Source organism: Psammomys obesus, unplaced genomic scaffold, assembly GCF_907164565.1.
Source record: "Psammomys obesus unplaced genomic scaffold, mPsaObe1.curated_primary_1811, whole genome shotgun sequence".
NCBI classification, from domain to species: Eukaryota; Metazoa; Chordata; class Mammalia; order Rodentia; family Muridae; genus Psammomys; species Psammomys obesus.
Window position 1 is genome coordinate 46,964,238 of NW_026585644.1, and position 23,770 is coordinate 46,988,007.

The 23,770-nt window shown below is 45.9% G+C and overlaps 1 protein-coding gene across 1 annotated transcript; it reads right to left on the reverse strand.

Moving 5' to 3' along the window:
- Positions 1 to 10,983: 10,983 nt before the first annotated feature.
- On the reverse strand, positions 10,984 to 20,531 carry LOC129685446 (cytochrome c oxidase subunit 7A-related protein, mitochondrial). The gene is made up of 3 exons (XM_055618986.1): positions 20,385 to 20,531; positions 13,095 to 13,223; positions 10,984 to 11,799 (listed from the first exon to the last, which is right to left on the reverse strand). The coding sequence occupies exons 1-3, from the start codon at positions 20,454 to 20,456 to the stop codon at positions 11,659 to 11,661; spliced, it is 342 nt and encodes a 113-aa protein (XP_055474961.1). The 5' UTR covers positions 20,457 to 20,531; the 3' UTR covers positions 10,984 to 11,658.
- Positions 20,532 to 23,770: the final 3,239 nt, after the last annotated feature.

Sequence of the window (23,770 nt, forward strand, 5' to 3'; positions counted from 1 at the left end):
GCTTGGGAACCAAACCTGGGTTTCCTGGAAAAGCAGCGAGCATTTTTAATGCCGAGCCTTCTCTCCAGCTCCTGAAAGATCACTTTTTATAACTGCCTTAATAAAGAACAATTCAGTCAAATTTCACGTGACCATCTGGTGTGTGAGCAGCGGAGCACAGGGCTAGAGCAGCTCAAACACCGCGCAGACCACTTATAACCACAGAGCGGAACAGATATCTTCTTGGGGAACAAATCTGTCCAATAGCGGTGCAAGGAAATATCAGCTTTATATCACCAATAACAGAACAACTGTGGCCTAACAAGTAAGATGACCATGGAAGGGTGGTCTACAAACAAGTTTCCTGGACTTCTCAGTAACTCAGTGTCAGGAAGGGCACTGCAGATCTGGTTTGGACGAAAGGAGACTAAAGGGGCCTATGTAAATTACATGTTATTACACTCTAACGGGATCCTGGGTGTAAAACAAAGAATTCTCATCAATGCAGGTGTTGCGCAATGCCATCCTCAGGGCATGGCAAGGCTGTTGTCCTGCCGCTGCTGAGTTTACTGGCCTTCCTTACAGAGCGTAAGTGAGGGGTTACCTATGGGCTGTGGGTTGGGAGTGCTCCTTTCTCAAAAATGCAGCATCTGTGAAGCCTTTACCAAGCAGGGATGAGAGCTTGCCCATAGCTGCACAGATGGAACCTCTTGCCAGCCTCACCAGGCTTAAGCACTCCGGCCCTGCCCCTAGGCTGTCTGCCATGAATTTGCATTTACCAGGTGTAGGGAGTGGCTGGGTAGTCGAGGGCTAGTCTCGCCACCCTCTTCACCCTTCCACAGACAGTCAACAAGCCCAGCTGCAAGAATCCCTTTGTAAGCGGGAGCAAGCCAAGGCCGCCGAGATAGTGGTTGATTGGCATAGAGGGTCCTCACGAACAGCACACCCTCCCGGGCTCCCAAGAGTTAGACCTGTTAATGTTCAATCCTGCAAGGAAGGGTGCTCATGAAGTCCTGCCCTTCCTTGTGATTTATGGGCAGGCAACGGCTGCCAGAAGAGCAGCTGCCAGAAGTCCCCTCCCTGGGGACATATTGGCAGTTTAATATAAGGAAATACAAGGGAATTCCATCCTGGATGGACTGACTCATGAGTCATTCGGGACACTTGGTTAGGTCTGGCTGAGGGCACCATTAATTTCATGCCCCAGAAGACAGAAAAGGACTAGAATTACTGGGAACTAGGCATGAGAGAAGCAGTTTTGATGCCCAGATTCTTGGGCCAAATAGCGCTGTGTTCACAGGAGTTAAGAAAGAGTTGGGTTTGGAACTGCAGACGTAACTCGGTCAGTAAAACACTAGCCTTGCAAGCACAAAGACCTGAGTCAGAAAGCCAGGCATGGTGGCATGAGATTGTAACCCTAGCACCGGGGACATGGGAGCAGCGGGGTTTCTGTGGCTTTCTGGCCCGCCAGCCTATCCAACTCAGCAGGCTCTGAAGCTGTGACTGGCTACCACCTGAGCAAGCGACAACTGAGGCCATCCTCTGGCCCCATAGACACACACACAAATGTACACACACACACACACACTCACTCACACACGAGCATGTGTGTGTACTCCCGAAAGGAGGTTGAATCAGCAGAGCACTGCTTTGTTGAGCCTCGTGGTGGGACACCGTCTTTACAAGGTATAACTGTCTCGGGAAGGTTTGGATGGTTGAGGCTGGCCTGTAAGTCAGGTTCATGAGATGTGAAAATGATCTGATCAGGAGGGCATGGGAAACAGAAAAGGCAGACAAGGGGCCCTGAGTCACTTGAAAGCAATGTGTTAAGATTGGAGGGGGGTGTGGGTCTCTAAGGAGAAAACCCAGCAGAAGCCAAATCCAGTGTTTATGAGCCTCTGGGAGGCCTAAAAAGCTGGGCAAAGGTTCAAGAAGCATAAATGGCACAGCGGTGCAGAGAAAACAGACTAAGTCTGCACCCACCTGCTGAATCACCGCTGAACTGCTCTGCTGCCCACTCAGGGACAGCCCAACACTTCCTGGGGGCACACGCCCATCGGACCCTTCTCGTCTTTGGTAGTCTCTGAACACCGTGACTGGGGAACTCGTGACTGGATCCATCTGCTGTGTGACTGACACTCCACCAGAGGGGGGTCGAGTCGTGTTTACTTTGGTTGACAAAATTTGGAATCAGCAGGCCAAAATTTTTTTTTTTTTTTTTTTTTTTTCTCTAGGTGTCTTAAACCTCCATCCAAATTCTCTTGTGCTGCACCCTAGATTTTGTTTTGCTGTAGGGTCACCTTTCCAGAGCCCCATCTTTTCTGAGATGGAAATGGCCATCTGGGGCTTTTCCGTGGCAATGCTGGGCTGGGTGAGCACAAGAGCCTCCTGAGTGGCAGATGGGAGCATCACACGCCAGGCCATGTACACGGAGCCGTGGCGTGAAGAAGGAGAGTACATGGTGGCGTGCAGGAGGCAGAGTGGTGCTCAGTGTGGGAATCGTAGCCGCCCCACAGCTGTGCAGGCCCACACAGTACACAGCCGAGGTTCTATTGCTGTGAGGAGACACTGTGACCAAGGCAACTCTTCCAAATGAAAGCCTTGGTGAGGCTTAGTTCATTCTCATCATCGGGGGGGGGGGGGGGGGGGCGGCGGCGCGCGGGGGGGGGGGGGGGGGGGGGCACCTGCAGACACGGTGCTGGAGAAGTAGTTGAGAGTTCTGCATCTAGATCCAAAGACAGCAGGAAGAGAAAGCCACTGAGCTTGGCTTGGGCTCTTGAAACCTCAAAAGTCCACTGCTTGTGACACACTTCCTCTATCAAGGCCACACCGACTAATCCTTTTAAACAGTGCCGTTCCCTGGTGACTGAGCACTCAAACCTATGCACCTACGGGGCCCATTCTCATTTAAACTACCACACTGCTCGAGCCCTAACGGTGTTAGCCCTGGTGCTGGGCATCCTGGCCATGGGAGTGGCCTCAGTGAGCATAAAGTGCCCATGCTTCGGGAGAGGGAGATGCGTGGAGGCATCATTTTCATCACAGAAAGTCTCCCTGCCTTGGCAACATATGCCTGGATTGGCCATCAGATTGTCACCAACTTCTATAACCCCCTGACCTCCAGAAATGCCAAGTACAATTTAGCCCTGCCATACTTACTGGCTAGACAGCATCTGCTCTAGTCCTCCTGGGAGAGGAATGTTCCCTTGCTCTTGTCCTGGCTGTGCAATCAAAGTTTCTACCACAAGTCAAAAGGAGTATGTGTGAGCTGGGGAAAGGTAAGCGATCACGGCCTGCTAGCCACTGCGTCCCTGAACACTACACAAGTTTCCCTGGGAGTGTGGGGGAGATTGGGTAAGGAAGACAAAATTGGGGAGCGGATGCTTTTGGTACCGTAGTAAAAGCCAAGTTTTGAAAAATAGAAGAACGTAGGGTGTGGTGGCCAATGCCTTTAATCCAGACACTCAGGGAAGCAGAAGCAAGCAGATCTCTGTGAGTTCGAGGCCAGCCTGGTCTACAAAACAAGTGAGGGCTACACAGAGAAATCCTGTCTCAAAATAAATAAATAAAAATAACAAATGAAAAAACAAAACAGACTAAGCTTGTCACAGGGGTGGTAGGTTAGGCCTAGAGAGTAAGCTGTACACAAATTATACTTGGGCTGGAAACCGCTCACTCAGCCAAGTGCTCTCGTAGCAGCCAGCCAGGCTCAGGCCCAGAGACGTCAGGTCCCAGAAGCCTGACTAGGTAGAGCAGATGAGCACAGCCGTGCTCCCTGGTGACCTTAGGCCAGTCAGAGCAACGTGAGTCAGTCCTGGCCTCGCCAAAACTATCAGCAGGCAGACCCATGGCAGTCCAGGATGAGGCAGGAGAAGGACTTACAGGGAATAACTGGGCTGCGGAGGCCTAAGGTGGTGCCTGGCGTCCATGCCATACTCAACACTAATCTTTTGAGAAAACAATTGATAGCACCTTGCTGACATGTTCCTTTGGGAGTCCCTTAGCTGATTCCTGAGATCAACTTGTACTTGAAATGGTGGGTAGTGGGCCTTCAGTGGTCCTGCTCCCCCTGGGCAAAAGGTTTCACTTGGTAGCTGGTATGATGCTAACCTTTCTACGTTTACAGACTAGAAGAGCATCTGAAAGTACAGCTAGAGGCCTGAGGATGGGCAATCAGTCCGCACAATGCAAAGACCAGGCACAGCTGTGGGAATTTCATGATTGGGTAAGGCACAGCTGTCACACAGGTGGATGAGAAGAAACCATCCTCCAATATCCCTTGACTGTTAATGTTGAAACAACAGAGTCTTCCAAAGGTATCCTGGGTGGGTAGAAAATGATGCTCCTAGAAGTCATAAACTATTGAATGAAAATCCAGGGGCAGACCGGAGCTTTTGGTCAAGGTTCCCCAAACATTATTGTTTATTGCCATCGCCATCGATGCCCACCAGAACTAGATGTTAAGAAACTGTTGTTGAATACAACAAACACTATAGTTGCAGAACCTGGTGAAAGCAAGTTGGGACGGAGCTAGAAGCTTCTACCCTGCTGGCCAACTTTAGAAGATACCATGCAGGCGGCTGGAAGAGAATCAGCAACAGCAGTCCTTCCCAGCTGTGGGCCTGTGGGCCCTGAGTGCTATGCTACCAACACGCCAGGCAAGAAGTGCCTCTGGTGCAATTGTGGCATGGCTCTTAAAAGGGTAACCATCTGCTTTTCCAATTGTGTTTGAGGCCTGCTCCACAGGAAGAAAATCTCCTCTGATGCTATAAAGGCCCAGGGCTGGGGAGATCATAGACATTGAGGAAGCTACCGAGGTTTATTTTGCTAAATGGACACAATTATGTTAAAGACACTGCCTTCTAAATGGGTTTGTGCCCCTAGACTGGTGCTCTGTTGGAGAACCCTGCTGTTTGAGGTCTCATCCCACCATGTCTGGACATCTCCTCTGAAGCTCGGAGCAGAATGGAGGGCTCCCTTTCTCAGCAGAGGCTTGTCTCCGCCCAACCTCATCAGCAGAGTGTCTCTAGCCACAGATGCCTCTAACCACATCTGGAGTATAATCTTTGACGTAATTTTCTGCTGACACTCTTTCCCCTATGGGCCACAGGATGATTAGGCACTGTGTTCCTATGATAGGTCCGTGCTGCCAAATGCAAATAAAGCATATTGTGGGCACCGTTTAGATGGTGCCCTGCTGGTATAATGTTCTTGTGAAATGTATACAGTTTACCCTTGTTCATTCCAATGCTGGTTTCTCTCCTCCACTATCTGGTTTCAATCTGGACATTGCATTGTGATGTTTATTCTCAGCATCACCTGTCTCAAGTTTGTGTAAACATGCCACCATTTGCTCTCCGTATTGTCAATAAAACAACCAGCCAGTGCTGTGCAATGGAGAGAATAGGGTGGGACATCCTGATCCAGAGGGGATGAGAGAGAAGCGAGTGGGAGGAGTCGGAGAGGGAGATCAGCAGGACAGGACTTGGAACTACAAGGAGAGATAAATCGGACCTAAGATATGATTTAAAGCAAGTATAATGTTGAAAATTCTTTTTTTTTTTTAAGATTTTATTCATTTATTATGTATACAATATTCTCTCTGCATGTACACCTGCACCCCAGAAGAGGGCACCAGATCTCATCATAGATGGTTGTGAGCCACCATGTGGTTGCTGGGAATTGAACTCAGGACCTTTGGAAGAACAGACAGTGCTCTTAACCTCTGAGCCATCTCTCCAGCCCAATGTTGAAAATTCTGAATGGGAGGAAACTATGCGGGCTTGGAGGTTTAGGATGGAGTAATCATTGCCCAGCATTGTGCTCTAGATTAATTAAGTAAATTGTAGTCTCTGTGTGGTGACTTGGGTATACAGCTGGTTTAGGAATAACCACTGTTTAACTAAAAGTTTAAATAATAAATGTTAATATTCTACAACAATGCCCCAAATACCACACCATCCTATATATATTCTCATTTCCCCTGAATAAAGTTGAGCAGTCTTGCTGAAGCTGGTCCCAAAAAGTTATTCCATCATACTCATGGGGCATCCCATCTCCACCCCTATTCCTCCATTCTGCTACCTTTGTTCTCAGGGACTGGTGGCCAACAGTCTCGAGCGGGAGGGAGCACCACAGTTCTGTGTCAGCTTTGGTCAGAGAAGCTCCATTTTTCAGTGCTTCCTGGAAACACGTAACTGGGCAAACTACTAAGTGGAAAAGAGTAAGAATTCTCTGTTCTAAACAGGACATCTATAACATACCCTCAGGGTCTCAAAGAATACCCAAGAGGGTGTAGACAGAATGTAAGATCCAGAGGAAAGGCAGAGTGCTGTGAGATGGGGGTGTCCTCTTGAACGCCCAGCAACTGTAATCCCTCCACCCTCACGAGAACTGCACACAATTGGTTGGGCACACTTAGTTTTCATCATGGAAGTGAGGTGGGGCTGGTGAGGTGCTGCCCCTCCCGTGGACTTATAAGCAGTTAAGGTTCCTGAGAGATTTTTTTTTTTTTTTAACACTCATATTCCACACTGGGGGTTGAACCTAGGGCTTTGTGCACTTTAAGTGTCTTAGTCAGGGTTTTATCGCTGTGAAGAGACACTGTGACCATGGCAGCTCTTATAAAGGAAAACATTTAATTGGGGTTGGCTTGCAGTTTCAGAGACTTATTGTCATGGTGGGGAGTATGGCCTCATGCAGACAGACCTGGTGCTGGAGATGGAACTGAGAGTTCTACATCTGTATCTGCAGGCAGCAGGAAGAGAAAGGCCACGCTGGCTTAATTTGAGAATCTGAGACCTCAAAACCCCACCCCCCAGGGACACATTTCCTCCAACAAGACCACACCTCTTAATAGTGCCAACTCCGTATGGGTCCATGAGGACTTTTTTTTTTTAAGATAGGGTTTCTCTGGGTAGCTCTGGTTGTCTTGGAACTCTGTAGACCAGGGTGGCCTCAACTCAGAAATTTGCCTCTCTGGGAAAGCGCTAGGATAAAGGAGGGTGCCACCACCTCCCAGCTATGGAGATAATTACCACCTCACTAGGAAAGTATATTACCAGGTATCCTGGCTAGTTTTATGTCAACTTGACACAAGTTTGAGACACTTGGGAAGAGGGGTTCTTAGTTGAGAGAATAACTCCAAAAAGTTTGTCTGTGGGCAAGCCTCTGGTGTTTTCTAGATGTTAATACAGACGTGAGAGGGACTGGCAACCTGTGGGTAGTGCCATCCCTGGGCAGATGGTCTTGGGCGTGATAAGAAAGCAGGCTGAGCAAGCCATGAGAAGGTAACTCATAAGCAGGATTCCTTTATGGCCTCTGCATCAGCTTCTGTGTCCAGGTTCCTGTCCTGACTTCCCTGGAAAATGGACTGTAAACTTTAAGATAAAATAAACTCTTTCCTCCTTGAGGTACTTTTGACCATGCTGCCTTATCACAGTAGAAACCCTGGCATTGGCACCAGGAGTGGGGCATTGCTGTAACAAGACTTCTTTCAAAGATTTGTTTATTATGTACACAGTATCCTGTCTGCATGTACACCTGCTGGCCAGAAGAGGGCACCAGCTCTCATCTTAGATGGTTGTGAGCCACCATGTGGTTGCTGGGAATTGAACTCAGGTCCTGTGGAAGAACAGCCACTGCTTTTAACCTCTGAGCCACCTCTCCAGGTCTGCTCTAACAGACTTAATCGTATTGTCTTAGGGAGGACCGAGGAAGAATTTTGGAACCCTGGGCTGGAAAAGCTGTGGGAGTTTACAAGTTAATGTTGAGGGTAATGTGGACAGTAGAGAGTTGGCTTGTGAATTTTCTATCAGGGCCAATCGCGTGCTACTTTGAATTAAAAACCACCTTAATGAAAATTTTGCTTTGCTGGGACAATTGGTCAGCTGGGGCTGAAGAACCTGCTGTGATTAAGAGAGTAGCATCATTGAGGCAAAATCTAGGAAGTTTCCTCAGGGTCAATACATATAAGCTATATTCCAACAGCTGCCCAGGCTGTACCCTGTGCTGCCAGCCAAACTTGACAATCTGTAAGTTTCTGGGTGGTACTGGTTTTGAAGGCATGAAGGAGTTGTGGAGAGCAACTGAGGCTTGGCTACAAGAGGCTAGACATTGCTGCTGAGGTACAGCCTCTGTAGCAGTGGAAATGGCAGGATGGAAGGGTTCATGGAGAGAGGCTGAGGCTTGACAATACACTGGCAGGGTTAGTGCCTCAAGAGAACCCAGAAGAAACGATCGGCGATACTGCAGCCCTGTTGCAGTGGAGGGCAGTGTTTGGGGGTGGCAGTGCTGTGGGACCACCAACTGCTACAGCAGGTATGGAAGAGAGCCAGTGTGAGCCTTGGAAAATAGCTCTGTGTGCTTTGGCTAGCAGAGCCGGAGAAATGCAAGTGTCTAAGCCCTTTGGAGCCCAAAGGATTCTGAACAGATTCCAGACATTGGACAGAATTATCCACACTGTTGTACTTTGGTTTTGCCTTTATTTGGATGTTCATTGTGCCAAAGCAACCCACAGTAGAAACTTTTGAAATTTTAGAGAAACTAGATATTTTAAAGAGAATAAATGTGTCATTTCGTTTTTTCAAGACAAGGTTTCTCTGTAGCCCTGGCTGTCCTGGAACTCACTCCTCTGAAGAACAGGCTGGCCTTGAACTCAGAGATCTGCCTACAAGAGACTAAAGTTTTAAAGACTGTCAGAAACTGAAATGCATTATATTGTTATACTAATATGAGATCTTGAGTAGGAACAACAACAAAAGGCTATTGTTTAATAGTGTTGCATTGGTGTGTCAAGTTCACAGAGGTCAACTGTCCTGGCTGGATTTATGTGAACTTGACACAAGCTAGAGTCATCTAAGAAGAGGGACTCTCAATTGAGAAAATGCCTCCGTGCAATTTGCCTGTGAGCATTTTCTTGATTGGAGACTGGCATGGAAGGGCGTGGCTCACCCTGTGTTCTAGAGGAAGGCAAGCTGAACAAGACCCAAGCGGGGCCGTAAGCAGTACTCCTCCTAGCTCTCTGTACCTGCCTCCAAATTCCTGCTTTCAATTCCTGTCCTGACTTCCCCAGACGATGGACCCCAAGCTGTAAAAACAAACAAACAAACAAAACAAAAAACCCTTTTTTCCCCCAAGTTGTTTTGGTCATGCTGTTTTATCACAATAAAAGCCTTAATTAAGACAGAAAAAAACTCTGAGAAACCAAATAAGCTACACTCCCAAGCAGAGACATTTTCTTTGGTAGTGTAGCCATTCATTTGCCCATGCTCTGGAATCTAGGTTTTGGTTTTCATCTGTTGTTGGTACCCTCCTTAGCTACATCCTGGTCCACAGGTTAAGAGAGGGTGACACTAGCGCTGGCTTGGGCTTTTGATACTCAAAGCCCACCTCTCTGTGACACACTTCCGCCACTTCTAACCTTTCTAATCCTTTCAAGTAGTGCTGCTCTCTGGTGACTAAGCATTCAACTACATGAGCCTATGGGGGCCATTCATATTCAAACCACCGCACCAGGTTTGGCTCCCAATACCCAAACGGTAGCTCACAACCATCCATACAAAATGCCAGTTCCAGATCTCGTCTTCTTTCTGACCGCCTCGGGTACCAGGTACATATACACATACACACACATGCAGGCCAAGTACTCATACACATAAGTAAATCTAAACTTTTAAAAAGCCTGTTTTCTGTGTATGGGTATACCTGGTGCCTGCAGGGAGCCAGAAAAGGGCATCAGATCCCTAGGAACTGGGCCTGCAGATGGTGATAAGCTGTATGTGGGAACTGAACCCAGGTCCTCCAGAAGAACAAATTCTTAATCGCCGAGCCCTGGAAGCTGGTTAAAAACCTGCTGTTGCAGGTCTTTGAGGCAGGCCCCAAACATAGCTCAGGTTGGTCTCAAACTTCTGATCCTGTCCCAGCCTCGAGAGTCTGAGATAACAGGTGTAAGCTAATCCCACAATTATTCTCAAGGCACTGTTTGCTCTGGCAAGATACAAACCACCAGCGTATATACATTATGCCTGCTGTCGGCCTGACAAAGAAGTGAAGTCTACCACTCAGGATGGACTTAAGTGAACCATGCATTTCACAGGTCCATTTCACTAAGGAGCATACAGGAGTCTTAGAAACTACATGGAAATCAATACTATGTCACTAGAATTCTTTACTTGACTCTGAGAAACCGTCTTGTAAAGATCCTTTCTAGTGTCACTTCCTAGTGACTAAGCATTCAAATACATGAGCCTATGGGGGTTAATCTTATTCAAATCACCACACCAGGTTTAGTTCCCACTGCCCACATGGTGGCTCACAATTATCTACATGAAATTCCAGTTCCAGGATATCGTCTTTTTTCTGACCTCCTTGGGCACCAGGTCCTTCAGAACAGCTGGGGGGCCGGAGAGATGGCTCAGTGGTTAAGAACACTTGTTTTGTTTTTTTGATTTTTATTTGAGACAGGGTTTCTCTGTATAGCCTTGGTTGTCCTGGACTCAGTTTGTAGACCAGGGTTGCTCTTGAACTTAGAGCTCTGCCTGCCTCAGCCTCCCAGAGTGCTCATTACAGGATTATACCACCCTGGATCAGTGCTCAATTCCTAGAAGCTCACAACCCACTGGAACACTAATTCCAAGGGATCTAACACTCTTTTATCTCCATGAGCACCATGCACACATATAGTACACAGATATACATATAAGCAAAACACACATATTATCCTCGAATTCACAGAGATCTGTCTGCCCTCCTCTGTCTGGGGAGTGCTGGGATTAAAGGTATGTGCCACTGTGCTGAACTTGAAATTAAACAGTCTTTCAGAACAATCACGGGACTGGGCGTGGTGGCACATGCTTTTAATTCCAGTGCTGGGGACAGGCGGATCTCTGTGAGTTTGAGGCCAGTCTGGTCTACACAGTGAGTTCCAGGTCAGCCAATGAAACAGAGTAAGACACTGCCTCAAAATGATAAATCAATAAACAAACAAATAAACAAATAAATAAATACATTTAAAACTAAAAATTTTTATTCATGTATTTACCCTTCAGTTAAATAAACCCTAACTTGAAGCCACAGCATGGTTCAAGGAGACTTTCTGGGATGTCTGTGTAAGGTGCGGCACTGACAGGTGCTCTTTCCCATGACAGAAAAAACACATGACATTCTACTAAAGATGTGGGCAAGACAAATGATGCTCAATAAATAGAGGCAGAGTGCGAATTCCTATTAACATTTTACTGCATGGTGGAAAAGTCCCCAGGTGGCTAACTCAAATCCCTCATTCCACACGCTTGACCTCTGGCTTTCGTCTTCCTCCCTCAGCCACTACACCCAGAAAGGTTCCTGTGGTTCCTGCTTAGACACAGTCCGAGTCTCGGAGACCCTGAGCACTGACAGCCATCAATGAGCTCCTGAGCAACTTTCATCCAGAAGCTCCAGGGATAGCAGGAGCACAAATATGGCTCAGGGTCATTTCCTTCAACAATAGCTTTAACTGTCAAATGCACTCTGACATCTGACAGGCCATCTGCATCTTACGAACCAAAATGCTGTATTCTTATCTTTTCCTTTGTTTAAAAAAATATTAAGTAGACTATCCAAGTGGAAAAACAAAACAAATAATGCGAGATAAAAATTCACAGGATCTGTGGCACAGCACGCCAGCCCCCTCTGGCCGGATCATTTGTTCTTGGGCTGTGAAGCCATGTAGAGGGCGATCAGGCAGTAGATGGTCCCTCCTAGCGTCAGGGCCATGGTGGTCCGGTACAGCATTTGGTCGGGAAGGCCTCGTTTCAGGTGGATGGGCACACCATCAGCCTTCTGGAAAGCAAGAATTGACAATGAGCTGGCTAGCAAGGAAAGATTTGACAAGGGACTGGAGAAGAAAATGTGTCTCTCATGAAAACTCCCCATAAACACAGTATAGTGGGAGCCCGTGATGCACAGAATGGCAAACACCAGAACACTTCTTAAAGACAGGAGTTCAAGACTTAGTCTGGAGTCATTCTCTACAACTGAGTCTGAGGCCACAACATGAGCCAAGTCCATGTTTCCTAAGGCCTTCACATATTATGACTCTGCCAAGAGCAGAGCCCTGAGAAACTTTTTAAAAGTCAAGACTATGAGCCCCTGAACAAAGCACAGGCACAAGGACTGCCTGAGCTCACCTGCGTTTACACTGGCTCCTGATCCTGGGGAGCACAGTCACATGAGCCAGTTATAAATGCCAGTCCATTCCTAACCAGCTGCTTCCTTCCGTCAGCTGGCTAAAGCTCTCACGCATAAATTTCTAGGGCAGTTAATTCATACTGTGACATTTAATTCATATTCAGACTCCAATAGCCTCTTAAATCTTACATCAGATTTAAAAGACTTACATTGAGCAACATGAAAGTGCTCTATAGCCAGGACAGGCCTGACCCTGGACATCATCACGTGGAGAGGCAACCCTGTAGTGACAGCTCTAATGGCTCTGTCAACCAGCAGAGCAAGAGCTGAGTGAGTCAGGTCACTGGGCTCTTGACTGTCTCTAAGTAGATTCATCATATGAAGTGTCAATTCTGGCTTTTCTCTGTTGATGACATACCTAAGAGGGTTCCCCAACTTCCATTAACAGTGCAGTGAATTGTACTACCAAGCAAGACAAACAGAGAAGAAACCGGCTGCCAAAAGTCACTGCATAGGGCTGGCAAGAGGGCAGTTCCCACAAACACTGTAACACACACGCATGCATGCATGCATGCACGCACACGTGCGCACACACACATTTTTTTAAGTCACCGCATGTGTGACAAACATTAATAGGCCCACTGGCAGATTCAATGTCATTACATGTGCTTCTGTGTTCTCTCAGTGATTATGAAGACCCACACTGCATGAGCGATCTGAAAAAGTGTGCATGTGACATGGCAATGCAGTCATGAACCACCCTCCCTGTTATTCCCATCTACCTGTGAAAAGGTTCTATTAGGCAATGGATCAAACTAAAGTCAAGAGTTCTAGGTGAAGAAAAGGAGGTTGGGAGAAAACAGCATTAAAGTGAACTCAGTTTCAGAAGCTCCCGCCCCAGTACACACACTCATGCGGCTCAGTTCTCTGCTCCTGTCTTCACTCACCTGGAAGAATTTCTGCAGCTCTGGAACTTTGTTCTTCCCAGCATAATCATATGCTGTCACATTGGAGGTCAGTTTGGTTGGTGTGGCAAATATGATGGGCGGTGTTTCTGCAGAAACTGGCTTTAGCCCCTGCAGGAAAGCAGAAGGGAACAGCAAGCCATGAGTATGTCTGGGCAGCTGAGCTAGTTGCAGAGGCAGCACTCACTAGAAACAAGATCTCTGTCACTTGCATTATGGGGCTTTTGGTGCTTCTCAACCCTCTGACAAAACACCCTTATCTGCTTTCCCAAAGCAAACTGTCAAGAACTCTACCAGTGAGATGGAAAGATAAGAAAAGGCCAATGTGAGCTTCAAGAAGTACTGTGTCTACAAGGTCCTTGATGTCCCCTCTCCTCAGCTGTCTGAACTGATATGCTAACACAGAGATAGCTAAGTCAGTACCGTGCCCACCCATGCTTGTAAAGAGGCCTGAGCTCACTCCCAAGCACCAAGTATGAGGCTAGTGTGGAGGCATCAGCTTGTAATCTCAACACTGGGAGGCAGAGTGGAAGCAGGACATCCCTGGGATTCAGCTAGCCTAACTGAGAAACCCAGGGCCCAGGGAGAGACTCTAATACCTAAAGTGGATGGCTCCTGAGAACTAGATTGGCCACATGCACAGAACCCTGGTACAAAAGACTAGACACATCAGCCAGGTCATGGTGGCACAGACCTTTAATTCCAGCACTGAGAAGACTGAGGCAGGCAGATCTCTGAGTTCAAGGACAGCCTAGTCTACAGAAGAGGTTCCTGGACAGCCAAGACTACACAGAGAGCCTATCTCAAGCCAAAAAGACTACACATTACATGATTCAGTTAACAGCAGTGCAGAATACAGAACTCCAACAACAAAAGTACATTACTGGCTGTTTAGAGCAGGAGTGGGAGGGGCTGCTAGCTGAGACAGCTTTCTTTATAAAGTTATCCAATTGTTCTAAAATTAACCATGGAGGCTGGAAAGAAGGCTCAGTCATTACGAGCATGTACTGCTTTTGCAGAGGACACAAGTTCAGTTCCCAGCACCCATGTGTTGCCACTCACAACCACCTGAAACTCTACCTCCAGGGGACCTTATATCTCTCAACTCTACAGGCACCCTAACACAGGTGTACACACCCACACATGGGGCTAACAGTGTTAAACACAAAAAAATAAATCTTTTTGTTTTTTTTAAGAGTGGCTCAAAATTTAAACTGGCCTTTCTATACAGGGCTTACTATTACTTTGTAGCCTCCACTGACCAGGAGCTCCTATGTAGACCAGGTCAGCCTTGAACTCAATGAGATCCACCAGCCTCTGCCTGAGTGCTGGGATTAAAGGCTGCCTTACTGTTTTCAAAGAACCTACGGGCAAGTTGAGGATATAGCTCATAGCAAAGTCCCTGCATAGCATGAGCAGCCCCAGTACCACAAAAACAACAAACCAAAAACTAAAGAAAATTGTTTTGTTTTTTATCTGAAGGCACAAAGCAGCAAAGTAACATATACAAAGGGATCTCTATAATACTGTACACTAAAGTTGAAGAGTTATAAGCCAGTAAAATTATCCCTTTAAATTCTAACTTGAAAAAATAAAATTTTAAATTTGAAAGGAATTTCAAGCCTAGACTCTATAGTCATTAGTCCTTACTTTTCAAAGAAATTTGTAACCGACAAGACCTAATCTAGATATAGATATTTAAGACATATATATATATATATATATATATATATATATATATATATATATCACTAATGTTGTCCCCATCAACCATGCATAAGGATTACTTGATCAGTGCTCTACCACTGAGCTATATCTTCAGGCTTTACTCTGTTTGTTTTTGTTTTCTCAAGACAGAGTTCCTCTGTATAGCCCTGGCTGTCCTGGACTCTGATTTGTAGATCAGGCTGGCCTCAAACTCAGAGATCTGCTGCCTCTGCCTCCCTGAGTGCTGAGATCAAAGGTGTGTGCTACTGGGCCCAGCCAGGCTTTACTTTTTAACACTGATTCTGTAATTACTCCCTACCTCTATAACAGTTTGGACACTTCCTGTTTAATTGCTAAAAAACAGGGAAGAAATGTGTCATGGAGATTGAAGATAAGAACACAAGAATGCTAAACAATATCTCTACCAAGACACTGCAGCTTATAAATGTTCCAAATTCTATGTTTTGCTTATTTGTTTTGTTTCTTCGTTGTTTTCAAGACAGAGTTTCTCTGTGTAGCCCTGGCTGTCCTGGAGGGCGCTCTGTAGACCAGGCTGGCTCAAAGATCTACCTGTTCTGCTGGGATTACAGGCGTTTGCCACCTCTGCCAGGCTATGTTTTGCTTTTTTAAGATAGGGTCTCATGGGGGCTGAAGAGATGGCTCAGAGGTTAAGAGCACTGGCTGTTCTTCCCAAGGTCCTGAGTTCAATTCCCAGCAACCACATGGTGGCTCACAGCCATCTATAATGAGAACTGGTGCCCTCTCCTGGCCTGCAGGCACACATGCAGGCAGGATGCTGTATAAATAATAAGTAAAATTTAAAAAAAAAAAAAAAAAAGATAGGGTCTCATGAAGCTCAGGCTGGTCTAGAACTTAATCTGTAGCCATGGATAAACTTGAACTCCTGATTCTCCTGCTTCTACCTCCCATGCTGGGATTATTCAACTGTGCCAGGAACTGGGCTCAACTACTAAAGAAACAGTACGGTTAAGTACATTGTGAGCAGTAGTGGGATTGGCAGTGCTGGTGTACTGTCTTGTCTGGCTCCATTTAAAAAAAAAGGATTTATTTTAAAAGTATGTGTATTTTCTGTGTGTATGGAGGGAGGGGTGGAACATCTGTGTACATGTGAATGCAGGTGTCTGAGGAGCCCAGAGAAGAGCATCATATCCCCTGAGGTTGGAGTTACAGGTGGTTGTAAGCCAATGGACTAGACTATTGGCAACCAAACTTAGGTTCCCTGAAAAAGCAGTAGTGGTAATTAATAGAACAGCCATCTCTAGCTGAAATGTTTAAAGACAAAAGCAAACCTGATTTTCTTCCTAAAGCTGCTTGGCTCAGCCTTTTCTTCCACCTTTTAGGTCTAAGGAAGAGGGTGGAGACAGAAAATTATCTCATTTTTAAAAAATGTTTCTAGCAGAGGCTCGAGAGAAGGCTGGAGCACTTGTTGCTCTTGCTGAGGACTCATATGGTGGCTCACAGAACCATCCTTAGCTCTAGATCCAGGGGATCCAATCCCTTCTTCTGACTTCTGTGGACACTAGAGATGCAGGCAGTGCACATATATGGATGCAGGTAAACCACTGAACACATAAAATAGTACTTAAATGTTAGAAACCTGCCAAACCTCTGGTTTATGACTGGAAACCAGATTAAATCTTCAGTGACTCAATGCCTACAACACACTATCAATCCTATCAGGAGCTCCCGGTCTCCATGGAGAGCTCTGCCACCCTCGCATTTCTACGTCAGCTTGGATACTCACTCCTGATCCCCAGCAAGCCACTCATCAGTCAGATGGCACATTTCCACAACTTTCTGGGTCAATCTTCTATTCATTTCTTACACAATTTGGTTATTTTACCATAGGCCCCTCATGATTCTCCTCCACAGCCAAAGTTACTGACCCAATGACCCTCGTCCATCTCTCTTCTCCCTCATTTCCCCATACCTGGACTAACATTCTAATATCAAGACTAGAATTGCCAGGACAAATAGTAAAGTATATTCCCTTTCTAAGAAACTACCTGTGCTAGCTACTTTTATGCCAACTGGACACAAGCTAGAGTCATCAGTGGGATTCTCAATTAAGAAAATGACACCCCCCACACATACACACACTGGCCTGTGGGGAGGGCCTCTCCTGGGTTGGTGGTTCTCGGTGCCATAAGAAAGCAGGCTGAGCAAGGCAAGAGTAGTGTTCCTGCTTAAGTTCCTACTCTGATTCACTCAGCAATTGAGTGTAACTGGAGAGTTGGAAGACAAACCCTTTCCTCTCCAAGTTGCTTTTGGTCATGATCTTTCTCACAGCAAGAAACACCCTAAGACACTACCAAATTGCATTCTGAAGTGCCTGCACCATTTTTAAATTCACTCCAACAATGTAGCAGGCTTCTGATTTCTCTGTATCTTCATTTCTACAAGCTAAAGCCTGTCTTTCTGGTTATAGGCATGAAGTGGTATTCCATTGCAGTCTTCTTTTGCTTTTCCCTATTGACTAATAAAGTCAAGTACCTTTTCATGTGCCTCAATTTATTTGTGGCACACATCACAAAATACGAATGCTTTTAATCAGCCACTATAAAGTATTCTCTGAACAATTACAACTCTCTCTGCTTTTGTTACAGAAGTAGCATTCCCATATCTGGTTATTTAATGCATGCTACTTATTCACTTTATGTAATGCTGAATGTTACAAATATTTTCATTTTACAGTGCACCGCGTCCAAGAAAACAAAATACTAATTATAAGAATCAGAGCACAGAGTCGGGGAGAGAGTTTGTGTGTGTAGGGGGTGTGGGTGTCCCTACAAATATGCTACAGCAGGCAGAGGAGCGATCCTCATGAAGCAAGAAGGGAATCCAGTTCTGGTGTTGGTTCAGACTTCTGAAGTGTGAACTGAACACTTTATTTTTGACATATTTAAACACAGTACAACTTCAGTAAAGTTTTCTCTTGACAATTATCATAACCAAGCTTAAGGCATGAATACATTGAAACTCCTTTCCAAAGTACATGTGTTTAGCAAAGTATGACCTTTCCCATAAGACTGAGTTCTACTGACTGAGAAACAGTGCTCAGAGTCTGGGATAAATACAATATCCTGGGAATCTAGGGGTGAAGCCTGGGCCTTCAAAAGATCACCAGGTTACTAAATACATCCAGTCCCAGCTTTCCAGGTGGAAATGGGTGTAAACCCCTTCTGTTGAAGAGAAGAGCGCGTCAGCTTAACATTGCTGTTTTCTCTGGTGCTGTCTGTGGGCACAAGCCCCTGCAGGAGCTGCCACAGTCACTCTGAATCTACAATTCATATAGTGCCCATGCAAAACTGCTTCTTTCAACATAGCCTGGGAATCTTTAGATGAGCTGAAGCATAGCCCCGTGCTAAAGCACTTGTCTAGCATACACAAACTCTTCAGCTCAATCTCCACAACCATAAGAATAAAAGCTTTAAGCAACTTAGAAATTCTAACACTAGGGTGAAATCTAATTCAAGGGAAGCCAAAAAAAATCTGAAAGCCCTGTCTATATTAAGGGTGTCTTTATATAATCCCTGCTCTGCATGTCAATTTTATCTCAATGACACTTAGTCAAATTTTTACTTTCTTCTTCTAAGCAACACACTTAGGTTATGCTTGAGCAGTGGTGCAGCAGCTGAGAGCACTGGCTGCTCTGTGGAGAGAACCCAGGTTTAATTCCCAGCACCCACACAGTGGCTCACAGCTGTCTGTAACTCTAGTTCCAGGGGATTTGGAAACTCTTCTGTCCTCTGCAGGCCCTAGGCATGCACATGTGCACACTTACATTCAGACAAAACATTCATAAACATAAAAAATAAAATAACCTCATTTCAAAAAGCACACCTACAATTATCACAAAAACCCTGTGACATACCCTGTGACATGGAACAAGAAAGAACCTCAAAAGTACATAAAGTAAGCCTTACACAGGAGAATATGGGGTTTACAGGGGGTTCAAAAATAGGCAAAACTGTTTATACTAATAAATGTCAAAGTAGGAAGGCAGACAAGGATTTTTTTAATAAAGAGCACGTGAGACCTTCCTAAAGGTGGTGTAAGTAATGATCTGCATATTAATAAAGGAGTGGGTTACAGGGTATATGCATGCTAAAACTTACCTATCCATAATACACTATCTCTACAAACTGAAAATACACTATAGAAGGTACAATAGAAATAACTATTTCCCCACATTTTCTGTACAAGAAATCAATCAACATACTGGCAGTTCTTTCCTTACAACTCATTACACTGAGTTTTCGTGACACCACACCAGTTCCCCTTCTACTCCTGGATGGTTGAGTGAATTGTCCTCATTTCCCTTCACATTTCTGTAAGTCTCTCTCTCTCTCTCTCTTTTTTTTTTGTTTACATAACTTTCTGAACGATCTCTCCATCACCAAGGGCCTACTACAAATCACAGGCTGAAAACAGCCAGGTCTATTAAACATCATATTCATAAACTCAGTTGCTACCAGATGTGACATATCCTCAAAAGCTGAACATGTAAAAACTCATAAGACTTTTCCTCCTCGTCCTCCCATAAGAGCAAACTCTGCCCTTCTTGACCTACTTTATCCTGAATGCACATCTAATCTTGGATTGAAATCATACTTGTTAGGCAAGATATAGTGTCCCAGAGGGGTAGAAAAGAGACAGAAACAGAGTATCTTTTACGGCCCATAAGGGTCACTTACTATTCTAGTCAGGGTTTTCCAGCTTCGTGTTCCACCAAGCCTCTCACACTACTCTGAGGAATGATTCAGCTTCAGCTTCTGGAGAATATATAGGATTTATCCAGCACCAACCATCTGCCAGAAAAAGCTGCTCGTTTGACATATACCGCATTTACCCCAATTAATGCCGCCCTGAATCAGAAAGGGCTCACAACAAAAAGTAACAGTCAAGGTCACAAAATTAAGGCTGCTAAATTCAGTACTAACGTAGTATGAATGGAACTCTAAAATACCACATTTTCAAACAGTGGCTGGAGACGGAAACGCCACTGGTAGTCTCTAATGTCAGATCGCCCAATAGGCTCTGTCTGGCTATTTTATAATTAACGAAAGTGTAAACTTCCTTGGGTGTCACGTCCCATACTTTCCCAAGTATCGGAAGTCATCCAGGCCTTATGAGCAAGCGTCTCAATCTCGCCTTCCCCACTCCTCCACTCGGGGGGTGGGTGAAGCTGCTTTCTGGGCTGACAGGGGTGACAAGGGAAAGTCACAAAGACCACCTCAACGAGGGAGGGCTGAAGCGCAATTCAGGTAAGCCACTTTCGGCGCAACACCGACTCCACGGGAAATCCATCTTAAGCAGCCACCTCAGGGGTCACCTTGACCCCCGAAGGGTATCAGACCGAATTTCTGCGACATGCAAACCTTGCTTTAGGGTGCCCTGCGCACAGAGAAGCCTCGGCGACTGCTGTAAGCCTGGGTGGTAGGATACCAGGAGACACGAGCAAACCTCTCCCGGCTAGGACCCCGCGACTGCTTGCCTCGGGCCGCCGTTCTCCCGCCCACGGCGGCGCGGCACAATCCGTACCTGCGGACTGTAGGCTTCCGAAGCCCAAGCTCCAGCCAATTTCTGCGTGAAACCGCTAAACTTGTAGTACATGTTGGCTAAGCCCGGCTCCACAGAACCGCTGCCTGTGCGACCGCCCTAGAGAAGGACCCGGCGTTCCCTTTGGCCCGCTTAAAGCTCTGCGGAAGGACCCTGATCCAGGATCAGGACTGTCTAGAGAGCGCCTGACTTAAAACATGCCTCTTAAGCCGCGTCAGGGAAACAGACCGTGTTCCCGAGACCTGGAAATGAAAACCAGCTATAAAGAACACGGACAGAGGCTGTTCTGAGGCTCTCCGAAAACTCAGGCTTCTCTATGCCGCTCATTCAGATGCGGGCGTAGAGAAGACGCCTTGACAAATGCACAAGCGTCCTGCGGACCAAGCAGGCGGCTGAGACCGCACCGGGGTCGGCCAGGGAGCGTTCTGGGCGGGGCCCGGCACGAGGGCGGGGCCCGGCCCAGGGGTGGGGCCTGGTCCCGTCCCGTCCTGGTGCTGGCCTATTTGAGGGTTATTTAGTATCTGTAGCGGGGTCTTTAGTACCAAGGGTTATTAGGAATTTCACCTCAATTAATATAAGAGAAGCGTTTTGGAGCCGGCTGTGAGTGCAACGCCTGTAAGCGAAATTCTGTCTCAATGCCAAGAAAAGTGACAGGAAAGGAGAGAGAGAGGATTGGGGAGAAGAGAGAGGGAAGAGAAGAGAAGGGAGGGAGGGAGGAGAAGGAGGAAAGAAGAGAGGGGAGAGAGGGAAGAGAGAGGAGAGGGAAAGGAGAAGGGAGAGAAGAGAGGAAGGGAAAAGGAGAAGGAAGGGAGGAGGGGAGGGAGGAAAGAGGAGTAGGGAGGGAAGAGGAGGGAGGGAAGGAGAGGGAGGGAAGGCGTCTCTGTAGGTCCTGTGCAGAGGGCACACAATTAACCTAAACTTAAGGCACCTGTGTGCACATTTCGCCGCTTTTCTTTTTTTTCCTTTTCTTTTGTTTTTTCGAGACAGGGTTTCTCAGTATAGCCTTGACCGACCTAGACTTGCTTTGTAGACCAGGCTAGCCTTGAACTCACAAAGATCTGCTGGCTCAGCCTGCCCGAGTGCTGGGATTACAGGCGTGTGCCACTGAGCCTGGTTTAGTTTGTAGCTTTTGAGTGTGAGATTTTACTGCCTTCTGCATTTGTGAGGATTGGTTGCTCATGTCTTTCCTGGCCTCTGTTCTTGAGGTAAACACCTGCAGGGGCGGTGACTGGGAACGCTTGTGAAATCTCTACCTTCTGCTTGAATGATGCGCAGTTGCAGCTTTTTCTCACAGCAGTACTCAGTACAACGTAGAGTAGGTTTAAGCTTCCACTGTGTGTCAAATACTATACAAAAGGAGTGTGCTGGTTTCTAACTCTCCAGGGTTGGAACAAGCTTTTAGTTCTATCATTTAACCAGAGGGTTTTGCACACACACTATAGTTTTATGTATGCTACATTTTAAATGTAAGTTGTCTAATGGATAGATAATGCTAAGCTTAAAATACTATTTTCTATAAATGTTACTGAATCCTCACAACAACCCTGAATAGATGCTATGACCATCTCTATTTTATAGCACAGGATAATGAGGACCAGAAAAATGAAGCAGCTTGCTAAGGCCAGCAGTTAGTAGCAGATTTAATCATCAGGCTCAAGATCCTGTCTTTTAAGGACTGCAGTGCAGATAAATAGGGTTAAACCCATCCTAAGAAGAAAAGAATCAAGGCTGAGTGCTCTAGGGCCAGGACATGCATTGGCATCCTGTCTTTGTATTCAGCACCTCTAATAACCTTGACAGCAAAGGTTCCCGCAGCTTCTAATGATAAGCTAATCCAAAGTTACCTCCTGTCTAGGTTTTTCTGTTGTTGCAACAAAACACCATAACCAAAAAGCAAGCTGGGAAGGAAAGGGTTTGTTTGGCTTACACTTATCTGGCTTACATGTCCATATTGCTGTCCATCACCAAAGTCAAGACAGGAATTCAAACAGGAGGCAGCAGCTGATGCAGGGGCCATGGACAGGTGCTGCTATTGGTCTGATTCACATGCTCAGCCTGCTTTCTTATAGAACCCAGGACCACCATCCCAGGGATGGCCCCACCCACAGTGGGCTGGACCCTCCCCCTTCAGTCACTAGTTAATATCTTATGGAGACATTTTCTCAATTGAAGTTCCCTCCTTTCAGATAACTCTAGTTTGTGTGTCAACTTGACGTAAGACTAGCCAGCGCACTGCATTTACAAAGCCGTGGTATAATGTAAAAAAAACAAACAAAAAAACTTGCAATTTTGGTTTCAGTTTCTCCACAGCTGAATGATTTTGAACCTTATTGTGACCCCTTTTGGAACCTCATCATTTAGTGAAGGAATTGCCATCATTATCCTCTCTTCTTTCTTCATGGTCAGAGACTCAACCATTCAGGAAATTATAAAGCTTATACTAAGTTCATGACCTGGCCTTTTGTTCCTTTCCCTTTTCCACAGTACTTGGCTGCAGATGAGAAGCTTAATTAACACTATATCTTGGTTATTCTAATTCAGTGGTTCTCAACCTTCCTAATGCGGCTGACTCTTTAATACAGTTCCTCACGTTGTTGTGAACCCCAGCCATAAAGTTATTTTCATTGCCACTCCATAACTAATTTTGCTACTGTTATGAATCAAAATGTAAATATCTAATATGAGACACCCCCCAGGGGTCTCGACTCACAGGTTGAGAACCGCAGCTCTAATTCATTTTAAATTAATCAAATGCTGGAATTTATCCTATAGAAAAAATAATAAGCTTGCTAGCAAATACTAGATGTTAGGAAAGGTTTTTTTCCTAGGTTTATATGGAAAAAGAAAAGTCAATGGTTTGGGACAGCTCTCATCTCCTCCTATCTTCTGGACATATTTTGGAAGAAGTAGAAGAGAATGTTCCCCAACTTCTAGCAGCACGAAGGTGTAGCAGCTTCTTGAAGTATAAAGGTGCCTGTCAACACTGGTTATTTTCTTAAAGCCCCTGCCTTCTGATTTTAGATCCTGCAAGACATAAATTAAGAATCCTGAAAATGTTACAACAGCCGGGCTGTTCAGTGGGAGATAAAATGTCAGTAGCAGAGTGTGGGCTGGGATGTCACATGGAGTGGCTGATCGTGGAAAGATTTTTGTCTCATTTCCCAAATAAAATGCAGCACACCCTGACAGTACTAAGGCACATTTTCCTCATTCGTATCTGTGCATCCCACCCAACATCAGACATGTTCATCTTTTTTTTTTTAAATCAGGGTACCTTCAGGTTGTTCCCTACATCTCATTCTGAGGGGAAGTGACCAGGACTCAGAAGGGGAAAAGAGCTTGCCAAATGCTGAGTGAAGTGAGTGAGT

Coding starts and splice junctions, on each gene's coding strand:
- LOC129685446 (XM_055618986.1), bottom strand. CDS start 20,456: ATGTACTACAAGTTTAGCGGTTTCACGCAGAAATTGGCTGGAGCTTGG. Junction 13,224..20,384: donor CGGAAGCCTACAGTCCGCAG/GTACGGATTGTG, acceptor GCTTTCCTGCAG/GGGCTAAAGCCAGTTTCTGC. Junction 11,800..13,094: donor AGCTGCAGAAATTCTTCCAG/GTGAGTGAAGAC, acceptor CTTGCTTTCCAG/AAGGCTGATGGTGTGCCCAT.